This window comes from Pteropus alecto, unplaced genomic scaffold (genome assembly GCF_000325575.1).
Source record: "Pteropus alecto unplaced genomic scaffold, ASM32557v1 scaffold113, whole genome shotgun sequence".
In the NCBI taxonomy this organism is placed as follows: Eukaryota; Metazoa; Chordata; class Mammalia; order Chiroptera; family Pteropodidae; genus Pteropus; species Pteropus alecto.
In genome coordinates this window covers 6,469,489-6,482,274 of record NW_006433949.1, presented here as the reverse complement: position 1 = coordinate 6,482,274, position 12,786 = coordinate 6,469,489, and the positions used below count along the sequence as shown (strand labels likewise).

General features: G+C 40.2%; 1 protein-coding gene across 1 annotated transcript in view; it reads right to left on the bottom strand.

The window, feature by feature from the left end:
• CLTCL1 (clathrin heavy chain like 1) overlaps positions 1-12,786 on the bottom strand; it is an 85,457-nt gene that overhangs the window by 15,864 nt on the left and 56,807 nt on the right. The window contains exons 20-23 of the mRNA XM_015586793.2: positions 6,726-6,909; positions 5,509-5,701; positions 4,776-4,933; positions 140-304 (exon numbers count right to left, since the gene is read on the bottom strand). Coding sequence (XP_015442279.1) covers positions 140-304; positions 4,776-4,933; positions 5,509-5,701; positions 6,726-6,909 — 700 coding nt within the window. The remainder of the gene's footprint in view (positions 1-139; positions 305-4,775; positions 4,934-5,508; positions 5,702-6,725; positions 6,910-12,786) is intronic.

The following is a 12,786-nucleotide window of genomic DNA, read 5'->3' as shown; positions in this document are numbered from 1 at the left end:
GGTCTTTGCTGCACCCACCAAGGCCGAGATGAGGCAGGCATCCAGATGTGTCCTGTGTGGTACGGCGGTGTGGAGTACAGGAGGAAGGACAAGGAGGGAAGGCTTGGCAGATGTGCTCTCCTGGAGATCCCACACTTACCTCCTTCCACGTCCGTGTGCTGTTGGCCTTGCAGCTGCTGTCTACTGCTGCCTGATGCTCCCCGAGGTGGACCAGGGTAGAAGCCAGGCGGGCAAAGTTAGAAACACTGGTGTACAGCAGCTTGGCGGCCTCGTACATTCCATTCTCATAACAGCGGTCTCCAACCTATGAACAATTGGGGATCTCTGCTGAGACCTTGAACAGGAAGGTTTCCCCAAGCTGGTCTGAAGTTCCTAGGTATCAGGGGTATTTTCTGTTTGCAGAGGAGGTGAACGACCTTCTGACCGCAAAGGAGCCTGGGCCATCGCACAGATCCTAGAGGACGACATGCCTCCGGCCGCCGGACCTGCTCTCCACCAGCCTGCTCCTGCGTGTGTTCGCTGTCATCTCCCACTCCTGCACCCCAGTCCCTTCCGCCCCACTTAATGCCTGCAGACTGGGAATCTCATGCCAGGGGTCACCCACTGGCCTTCTTTGTTGCCTTCAACAAATCTTCCTCATCCCCGGACAGCTTTAGCTTTCTTTAACTTCCTCTGCTAGGGGCCCTAGTGTTTCTCAAGACAACAGCCAGTCACCATCTGAGAACTGCCACCCGTGGAATCCTGGCACGAGAACCCTCTCTTGACTTGCCACCTCCCCTTTCTGGCTCACTTCCTTGAGCACCCTAACTCCTGGCCCACCACCCCCATGTGAGCCTGGCCTATGCTCCTCCCAGGTGGCCATCCGTGAGCCAGCTATGTGGCTCCACCCTCAGTCCCTCAGTTGTGCCTGCTTAGACTTGCTCGGCTAAACCCCAGTCTTCCTTAGAGCGGCCCTCTGCTGACTCACATGTGGGGCTGCAGAGCTAAACACAGACAGCTGAACCCCAAGTGCCAAATAATCTCTCTTGAACTTCATGATAATGACCCCAGAGGAGCTCACGGCACTGGTAATTCTACTCCTTTAGTCCAGGTACTCTCTCTTTGTCAACCATTTCCTATCTTCTCTCCTTGAATCTCCAACAGCTCTTCAAGTTGAGTACTTGGCTTCCCACCTTCGAGGAAACAGATACAACCAGACGAGCCCTTATACAAGTACTAAGGCTGTGCCTGCCCCCTCACCCAGCCACCAAGGCCAAGTCTACTATTGTACATGACCCCAGCCCCATTCCCCCGTGCCAGGTCAGTGTCCCAGCCAGCCCTGGCCAGTGATTTCACTCTCTGTACTAAATCACTCCTATGAGCTTAAGGAACCACTGTTCTTTTCTCTAGCTTCCAAACCAAACTAGACAACCCTCAATCTGATCTCAGCTCAGCATCAGCCACCACTCTTTTAGAGCAACATTTCCTTAAGAGCAACATTTCTCAGAAGTGTCATGTGTCTTAGAGCTGTTCCCATTCCCTCTTGTCCTCTCTGGAACTCGCTGCAATCAGGCTCTTGCAGAGTCCCCAGCAAGTCATCATGGCCAAGTCTCTAGCTTAAGATGTGCAGCATTTGGCTGACCCATCGTTTTCCCTGACAGATGTCTACTTGGTTCCCTGGACAACACCCCCTGCTTTTCTTCCACTTCCACTTCTCCCTGCACCTAAGCTTTGGGGTGTCTGGTCTCAGGCTTCAGCCCTGAACCCTGCAACTCCCACCTGTACACTGAAGGCTGCCACATTTATAGCTTTAGTCCAGAATTCTCCTTGGAAACCTGACCCCACTATATCCAGGTGGACAGACTCCGTGTGGATGAAGAGCAGAGGTCAAACTTGTCCTAATGTGAATCCTGACCTCCTCGCAGAATGGGCTGCACACATTGCCCCCCATATCGGTGAGCACAGGCCCATCTGTCTAGGACTAGCTGCACCCCAAAGCATGGAATCGCCTTGCTTGCTCTTTTCATACGTACTCCGCCAGCAACTCTGGTAGCTCCAGACTCAACAGGAGCTCTTTGCCACTCACCTGGACTATCTTATCCAAGGTGTTATCAACTCTTGCCAAGGTTACTAAATAGCCTCTTATATGCTCTCATTGCTTCTGCTTCTGTCCTTCAGTCTGTTTTCAGCACAGCAGCCAGAGGGGTTCTGTTAATATCTAGATCAGATTATATCCCTCCTCTGCCCAGAATCTTCGAATCTCACCCACAGTGGAAACCAGCATCCTGCCTAAAGCCCACAAGTCCCAACACATGGTGCCAGTAACCACCTCTCCCCACCATTCTCTCTTTGGCTTGAACTTTGAGCCCTCTGGAGTTTGATCGCTCTGCTTTGGCTGCCAGGGCTGCCTCTGCGTTGCTCCTGCAACCCACCCAAACGCTCTCTCCTTCCGGGGCTCTACACCGGCAGTCCTCTCTGCCCTCCGAGGGAGGCAGACTCAAGCACTCCCCTCCAGAGCACCTTCCCCACCACCTTGTCTAGAATGGCACTGACCACCTTCACATCCATCGCCTGCCCTCACTCTGCTGCACTTTTCTCCTTTACACTTACCATTTAACATACCATAGACTTCTTGAATGAATCTGAAGATCCATGAAAATAGAAGTTTGACTACTATTGTTACTGCTGCTGGCATAAGGTACATGCTCAACAGAAGTTTACTCAATGCATAAACAAAGGAAATATTATATCGAAGGGTATGATCCTTTAAGACTCTTGTTACTGCCAATTTATAAGAATACAGAGAAAATGAGTTAAATGACATTGTGGAGATGCAGTTGGAAGAAGCCAGACTGTGGGAAACATACAAACAGGCAGTGGACTTGATCGGGCTGAAGTGTACTGACCCCATCTTGGAGGGCTATGGAAGGCGGGAAGGAAGCACACCTGGCTTGGCTTCAGTGTGCTCCCCGCCCAGGAGAAGAACAAGACAAGCTGTCTGCACTCCCCAGTCTGGCCAGTTTTGGGTGGGATTTAACTTCTGCATGACACAGGGCAGCACCTCTGACCACCATATTTGATGTATTAATGTATTATAAATTCAGAGGGAGACTTTGGGCAAGGTTTTGTTTTCTAATACTTTTATTACTTTTCTGATTATAAAGATAATCTTAAAAGTATGGTCAGGTCACTCATTAAAAAATGAACTTGGCAAACAGACAAGTAAAAGGGAAATAACATAATATTGCTCAGTTTTATATTCATTGTCCCCATCTTAGGTATTTTTCTAGGCTTATATGTTCATCATATTGTACATGCAGGTTTTTACTCTGCTGAAACTTACTTTGAAAAGTTTTTCTAGCACAAACAAATACTTGTAATGGCTGTATTGTATTCCATCAATGGATGTTGTTTATTTCCTTTTGCTGGTCATTGGCTTTCAATTTTTATAAGTCATGCTGCAATGATTAAATATTTCTATGTAAGCTATCTGGACCTTTTGTACTTTTTAGGATGTATTTTTACATCTAGACTGATGAGGCACATGATAAGAAATATAGTATCCCCCCCTTATCTATGGGAGATGCCTGAAACTGCAGATAGTACTGAAACCTATATGTTTTTCCCTATACATACATACCTCTGTTAAAGTTTAAATTATAAGTTAGACATAGTAAGAGATTAATAATAATAATAAAATAGAACTATTATAACATACTGTAATAAATGTTATAGGAATGTGGTCTCTTTCTCAAATTATCTTATTGTACTGTACTCACCCTTCTTGTGATGATGTGAGATGATACAATGCCTATGTGATGAGGTGAGGTATTCAGAATGGCACACGATTTAAAACTAATGAATAGTTTATTTCTGGAATTTTCTATGCAATATTTTTGGACAACAGTTGATCATGGGTAACTGAAACCACGGAAAGCAAAATCACAGATAAAGGAGGACTACTCCATATATATATTTAAAATTTTTATGCATTAGATGAATGTACTAGATTATTTTCCTTTTCGCTTTCTTCTACTGCATTTATATGCTTAAAAACTCCTTCCTCATACAAAGATTCAAATATTTAAAATTTTTTATTAAGAAAAACCCTCAATTTTAACTGATAATTCTTTCATCTGGAATTTAATTCTGGTTACATAATTACGTGACAAACTTTTAATCCCTTTTCAAAACTCTAACCTAATTTCCAACAATTACTTGGAACTTACTTTGAAACAGAAACCTGAAGTCTGCTTTTGTGTTATTTATTTCAAAGAAGTTTGTGTATTCTTTGAAGAAAAGCACACTTGCAATTATTAGAGTTAGGATATATTCTATTACCCCTTCATCTTTCTTTATTACTTTTTCCTGGGGTAACATTTTATCCCTGGAAATTGCAGACTTGACAATTATATAGCTCTTTCTTTTATTTAAAGTTTTAAAAAGGTTTTTTTAAAAAACAATTTTGTTTTATTTCTATTTTAAAGAAAATTTTTTCCCATTATCTTACCTGATAATTGCTGACATATGGGAAAGCTAATAATTTTCAACACATCTTTCGTCCGGTCAGTTACGCAGTTCACTTTGTTCTCTGGTGGTGACAGCTATAGCACCTGTACTTGGTCCTGACACCTTTTCTAGGAGAATCATTCTGATGTGATTAATTGGAAGAATTAACCACATGGGGCTTGATTCACTGTGTGGCTTGTTTCTCACCATCACATATCTGCACTGCTCTAGGAAGCAATCTTCAAACCCACCTGTAACAGCTCACAGTCCCTGGGGGCACAGCCTACCTGCTGGATGTGGGCATTGTTGGGTCCATTAATACAATCTTCTAGCTCAGAGAGACGGTTAGTTTTAGCCAGGGCAAAAATAAGTTCTGTCTCTATGTAGGATTCACGGCCCTTTTTCCTGGCCATCTGTAGGAATTTAACCAGATCCTCCCAATTGTCTACAGACAGAAAATAAAACAGGTTAACTCTGAGCTGCTCAGTTTAACGAGGGCTCAATTCCTCCTCGTCTGTCGTTAGTCAGGGTGCTGACCCACCCGCTCAGAAGGCCTGGGTTCCAGGTAAGGTCTAGGTCTAGGATTTTGCCCAATGAGTACAGTCCTATCCTAGATGGAAGGGAAAGGGGCGGAACCCGCAGGAGCCACCCGGGGGAGAAGAACCTCAGCAGGGGATGTGCCGTTTATCCCACCCACTGAAGAGGCTGATGCCACAATCAACGAGAGTGGCCAGAAGAAATGCTGGGGTCTAAATCTCTGACCTTAAAATTATTACCATAGTGATATCCATTGAGCTTAAACTGTCTAGTGTTGTAAAAGAGGGTAAAAAGAGGGTAAGAATCAACTGAAGAACTAACAGAATAATATTCATCTCAGACCCTCTCAGAAAACTTTCACTCAGGGATGTCTTCCTATCTCTGAATACATAACATGTGTGGACTCCAAAGGAGGGCCACACCCTGGCCTCGCCAGGCCTCACCAGTGAGAAGCAGAGCTCCATGGGGAGGAGGTTCACTTACTGCTCCTGCTGGCTGCCTGTACAACCTCCAGATAAGAGGAAGGGTCATCAGCTCTGATGTAGGAGTCGATGGCTTCCTTCACCAGGTCTTTCTGGAGCTGGGCGTGGGCCAGCTGACTCCACACGGCAGGCTCATTGCATCTCTCTGCAAACTCATATGCTCGGTCTAGATTTCCAATGTGCTCGATCAGGACCTAGAGGTTACAAGAGGGTTCTCATTTTCTGCAATACCCAGTTAGCTCCAGGGAGCAGGCAGATTTTTGTTCAGTTCCAAATTCTGCCTAAAGTTGCATGACCATTCAATTCAGTCCAAAATAACTGGGCAGTAAGTATTTTTCAGATGAATGAATGGAGGAGAAGGAATGTAGTACAGGGAAAAGGATGACAGAGAAGAGACACTCCAACAGAGAGGCATGAAGGAAGGAGACAGCCAGGCTAAGCTTTCTGGGCCAAGGGCAGGGACACAGGAGTTGCCTCCTGATCTTGAGGCAAGACAGTGCAATGGGGCATATAGGCTGTAAAGGTTCAAAGGACCTGCTCTGGGAAATGAGATAGCTCATCTGGCAGAAACAGGCTTACAGGGCAGGCTGGAGGGCTGAGCAAGCTTATAGCCCACGTGGGAACAGAAAAGAGAGGCTTCTAGATCAAGCTCTCACAAGCAGGTATAAAAAGATGAAAAAGGAAGAGGCAAGGAAGTCAAAAATATTGGTAAGAGAGCAGTTAAGGTGATATGTCTCATGTTTTACAATCAGTTTGGAAATAAAATCAGAAAAGGCTAGCAGACTGGAAGGAAAGGGATGAGGATGAAGGCGAGAGTTCTTGGTGAGGCTGAAGGCAGGCAGGAGGGCTGGCAGGATTGCTCTGGGGAACTGAAGCAGCACAGGGGTGAAAGGCTGGAATAATCATCATGTGTGAGAGCTTCCGAGATTCAGATACCTCAGTCACCAGGTCTGAGTGGATGATCTTGTGTCAAGTACCCAAGTCCAGTAGAGTGCTGGAGAATGACTGAGAAGTAGGGGGTAAAAGCCAGCAGAAAGGAGCACCAGCAGAGAAGGAGCCAACAGGCTGGGAGGATGGGTTACTGGTGAGGAGCAGAAAAGAGTGCAAGAATCTGAGAGGCATATCGGACAACCTGAGGGTCTGATACCCTTGGAGATGACAAGGACTCAGTGTGGCAGAAGGAGCTATGGTCTAGCATGACAGCACTCAGCAGCTCACCTGGATTGCTGAGGCATTAACATCAAACTTGCAGAAGATGGCAAAGGCTTCCTCATATAGTGCACTGCTGATGGCAATGCTTGCAATATCTGGGGCATCGTAGTTGTCCAGGCGGCTGATGTATTCCATGACTCGAGTATGGTCTGCCTTGATGGCGGTCAGGATCAGCAGATTCTGGAGATTCCTAAGAAGTGGCAGTTGGCATGGCGTCACAGGAATGAAGAAGGCACACGACACTCTGGCAGGTTGGCCAGTGCAAGACCCCCACTTTTAAAGAGTATTTAGTGTACATACACATGATTGATAAGTAGGTACAATAGAACATTTATGAAGTACATGGGATTTGAAGTCTTGGGAAAGCACCTGCTGAGAGAGTCAGAATATCATCCTTGACTGGGGGCATGCAGTGGCTTCTCTAGTAGCTGCCTTCTGTCCCCATTTCACAAGTGCCTATTTACCTGAACTGTGCTTCTAATCAGTTCTTTGTGGTTTATAGTGTTACCACATATATTGTAAGCAATATAAGTAGCTTTTCGTGATTTTGAACTTTCTTGTTTTTTTTTTTTTTTAAATAAATGCAGTGCATTTTTTAGGAAGGTAAACTCCAAATAATCACAAAGAAGTTTCCTGTTTTTTAATCATACCAGATGCACTCTTACAAAATTTATTTTCTTTTGCTCTATTCCAAAATGTGAGAAATAATATAATCTAAAAAAGAAAAACTATGATCATCAATTGATTCAGAAAAAGCATCTGACAAAATCCAACACCAACTAATGATAAAAACTCTCAGAAAACTAGAAACAGAAGGGAACTTCTTCAATCTGACAAAAATCTACAAAAATCCCACAGCTGACACCGTGCTCAATGGTGAGAGACTGGCTGATTCCCCTCAGGATCAGGAACAAGACAAGGATGTCTGCTCTCATCACCTCATTCAGCGCTGTGCTAGAGGTTCTAGCTGGAGCATTTAAGCAAGAAAAAAAAATCTCGATTAGAAAGAAAGAAATAAAACTATCCCTATTTGCAGGCAACATGATTAACAGAAAATCCAAAGGAATCTATAGAAAAAAAATCATAGAACTGGTAAGTTTGGTAAGGTTGCAGGATATGAAGTCAACAACAAAAATCAATTGTATTTCTATATACTAGCAATGCATAATTGTGACCCCAAAAAACCCTATATAATAGCTCCAAAATATGAAATACTTAAGTATAAATCTAATTAATATGTACATCATCTACATGCTGAAAACTATAAAATGCTGATAAGAAAAATCAAAGAGCTAAATAAATGAAAAGACATATTGTAATCATAGATATGACTAGTCACTGTAAAGATACCAATTCTCCCCAAATTGGTCTATAGATTTCATGCAATTCCAATAAAAATCCCAGATTTTCCTGTAGATATAGACAAGCTAATTCTAAATTTTGAACAAGAATGAAGTTGCAGTCATCACACAACCTTGCCAATTGATTTTTGACAAAGATATAAAAGCAATTCAATGGAAAAAAGATCCAAAAAATAATGCTGGAATTACTGGACATATATAGGCAAAAAAATGAACCTTAACCTAAACTTCATATCTTATTAAATACTGGACCATAGATATAAATGTAAAATGTAAAACTATAAAACTTTTAAAAGGAAACAGAGAATCTTTGTGACCTGGGCTTAGGCACAGAGTTCTTAGACTTAACACCAAAACACAATCCACAAAAGTTTATGAATTGGACTTGATCAAAATGAATAATACTGGTAGGAGAATAAAAAGAGAAGCTACACACTGGGAAAAAATATTTGTAAATCACATATCCAACAAAGGGCTTGTATCGAGAAAGTATTAATAAATCTCAAAACTCAACAGTAAAAAACCAAATAACTCATTTGAAAAAGAGGCAAAAGATTTGAAGAGACATTTCCCCAAAAGAGATACGAATGGCAAATAATCACAAGAAAAGCTTTTAAACGTTATTAGCCATTAGGGAAATACAAACGAAAACCATGACGACACACCACTATACGCTTATATTAGAATGGCTAAAATTAAAAAAAAAAAATACTGATAATACCAAGTGCTGGTGAAGATGCAGAGCAACTAGAATTCTCACACATTGCTGGTGGGAATGCAAAATGATACAGCCACTCTGGAAAACAATAGTTTGGCAGTTTCTTAAACAGTTAAACTTATATATACCCTATAAACCAGTGGGTATGTTCAACAAAAATCTGGACACAAATGTTTACAGCAGCTGTATTCATAATCACCCAAACTGAAAATAACCCAAATGTCCTTCAATGAGCGAATGAACAAACTGTGGTACATTCATACAATGGAACGTTATTCAGCAATAAAAAAAGAACAAACTATTGATGCACACAACAACTTGGATGAATCTCAAAGACATCATGCTGAGTGAAAGAAGCCAATCTCAAAGGATTACATACTATGTGATTCCCTTTACATGACATTCTTGGAAAGGCAAAACCAGAGCAACGGTGAACAGATGGGTGGCTGCCAGGGCTGCAGGGTTGGGGGCATGTAACTATAAAAGATTGCTAGCACAAAGGGGTTTTGTAGGGTGACAGAACAGTTCTGTATCCTGATTGTGGTGGTTATATGATCTAGACATATTAAAATTCCTAGTACTGTACATCCCCCACAAAAGGTCAATTTTACTGTATAATAATTAAAAAGAAGAAAGAAAATACATTAAAAAGTTAGGTCCTAAGATTCATCCATGCTTTTGTATAGTATTCCTTTCCATTGCATGATGGTACCACAGCCTGTTTACCAATGGGTATCTGGACGGCTCCCAGATCTTTGCTATTGAAACTGTGCTGCTTTGAGACACCTGAGGTGAGTTTCTTTAGGGTTCATAATCAAGAGTGGAAACTGCATCTTTTGGCATACATTGCTTTCCAAGTTAATGGGCATTCTCAGCAGGGCAGGTAAGAGGCCCTTGCGCATTCTCAATCAAGTCTGATTAGGAGAGCTAGATCCCTGCTGCTCTGTAGGAGAAAAGGGATGGTGCGCAGCAGTCCCAGTGTTTCCTTGATGGCTGAAGAATCTGAATCCCTCCCTTAGACTCGCTGGCTATCTCTCCACTTGCTGGAGGACTGCTCAAGTGCTTTGCTGTGCTTTCTATCAGGCTGTTTCGGTTTTTCTTTCATTATGATATCCATACTAGTTTTTGATGGGTATGTAAGTTGCAAATGTCATCCCCCTGTTTGTAGCTTCCCCTTTTCTCACCTTCTGATGATAAAATTCTTAAATTTAACTTAATCCTATTTATCAGCTTTTCACAAAAAGATTTGTTTTTTAAATGACTGGCTTAAGAGTTTATTAGCCATAAATATATTCTTCTTTTAAACATAAACTCTAAAAATATTATAGTTTTGCCTTTTACACTTAAATCTTTACATAGTATGGGACAGATGTCCAATTTCAAAATTTTCCCATATGGATAACCAACTGTTCTAACATCTCTCACTGAAGTCTATTGTTTCCATCTGTAGAGCCAGCTGTCATATGTGTATGTGCATTTTAGGGTTCTTTTATTTTAACAGTCCATTTTTCTATTTCCTGCCAAAACCATCATGTCTTAATTTAGTTTTATAATAATTCTAGATCAGAGTAAGTACCTTGCCATCTCAATACCCACTCCTACTTCTTGGGTAATTTATTATTTGTGTTAAGGGCATTTAACTATTCTTGGCCTTTTACCCTTTTGATTGATTTAAAATTTAAAATCTGTCAAGTTTCATAAGTAAATAAACAAGGATTTTTACTGGTATTGCACTGAATTTGAGTGATGTAGGTAAAACCCCAATGTCTTTCAATATGATCTTCTGATCATTCTTGAATTTATATATCTCGCTGTTTACCACAGTTGAATGAATAGAATTGTAGAAGTTCACTCTTTTTTTTTTTTATCTGTCTTTTGGTTTGCTTTTTCTTTAATAATCATGTCTATTTATTGAATAGATTCTTCCCAGCAAGCTTATAATGTGCATCATCTGTCAACAGTTAAATCTCCCAACGTGATGAATTTGCCTACGTCTCCTTGCAATTTTGTCAATTTTTGCTTTATGTATTTTGAGACTATATTATTAAGTGCATATAAGTTCAGAATTATCTTCCTAGTGAACTAAACCTTTTATCAGTATGTACTGGCCCTCTGTACTTCAACAACAGTTTTTACTTTAATGTCCATTTTGTGATACTAATATATACCATATAAAAATAGATAAAACATATCAATATAATATCAGCATTTTTAGGTTTGGCATTTGTGTAATTTTTAAAAATTCTTTTATTTTAAACTTCTCATTAACGTTAAGTTTTAGATGTGTTTTATAAAGAGCATATTCATGGTTTTGTTTCTCTATCCACTTGAACATTTTTGTCTTTTAATTGGAATATATGATTCATTTACATTTGATGTAATTATTGTTATATTTAGGTTTATTGCTACCATCTTATTTTATACTTGTCATTTGTTTCTACATTTTTATGTCTTTCTTGGCCTTCTTTTGGGTTGATAATTTTCTCATTCCACCTTTTTCCTTCACTAGTTTAGAATTTATATAATCTGTTCTTTCAGTGGTTCCACTTGAAATTTGAACACAAATAATGTATCAAAGACTAATGTAATCATTATCTTTATCTTCTTCTTAAACAAAAAAAGGACCTTACAATACTACTACCTCCCAACTTACATGCAGCTATTATTTTAGTTCTTTGTCTTCCTAACACCACAAGATATTTTTTGTTTTATGTAGCTACTACTTTATTGCTCTTTATTCCTTGTTGTTCCCACACGGGATTGCTTTTCTTCTGCCTAAAACACACCTGTTCAAATTCCCTTAATGAAAGTCTGTTATTGGCAACCTCCTTCATTTAATCTGTATGAATAGATCTCTATTTTGCAATAATATTAATTTTACAAATACATAACTCTAAGCTGACAGTTATTTTTTATAAGCACTTTGAAGTCATTATACCATCCCATTATTCTTTGGCTTCCACTGAGGCTGTTGAAAAGTCTGCTGTTAATCTAATTCATATTCTTTTATAGGTAATCTACCTTTTATCTTTTTTTTTTTTGATGTCCTGCTGTTTTGCTATACTGTGCGCAAAGGTGGTTTAAAAAAATTAATCTTCCTTGGGATTTGTTGGGCTTCCTGAATTCGAGAACTAGAATTTAGTCAGTTCTTAAAATCTTTATCATTCTTCCTCCAAATAATGTCTTTCATTCTTCACTCTCTCTGAAATTCTGATTAGATCTCCCTTTAACTTGTATATCTCTTAAATCTTTTCACATTTCTACCTGTTTGTCTTGGCTATGTTCCTGCAATTTCTTCACATTTATCTTCAAATTCATTTATTCTTTAATGCTGCTAAACCTATTTGGGGCTTACTTCAATTTCAATTATATATATTATATATTTGAAATTTATACTTATATTAAATATTATATATTTGTCAAAGTTATTTGGAACTTTAAAAATCTGCTTGATCTTTTTTTTGGTATTTAAGCACTTTACATGTAATTTTATATTCTGTGCCTGATAATTCCAATCCCTCTGATAATTCCAGTTTCTCCAGGCAGATCTGACTCAACCTGTTACTGCTGGCTCTTACTAATGAATGGTGCCTTGTTTCCTTATACAGTTTGTCAAAGTTTTTACTATGCATTCATTATTTCTTAGAATGTAATTTGTCAGAATTCTCTGAAACCTTGCTAGAAGGTAGGCTCTTCTCAAGATAATTTGTAATTGTCTCTGACAGAGATATGAAGATACTACTTAAATTACATACTTGAGGATTTTTAACACTATGCCAGTTTACATGAATTTGTGCTAGAACCTATAAAAAGCCCAGCTTGTTAGGGCCAGGTTTTCCTCATAATCTAGCACCATGGTTCAAAAGGGCTCTTTTTTGGTTTGTTTTGGGTGGTCTCTCAGCAGAGGGCTAGACAATATTGGCATACTCTTAGTTTCTCCTTGCACTGAGGAGGGGTTTCTTTGTAAACTTCACACCTTTTGCAGGCC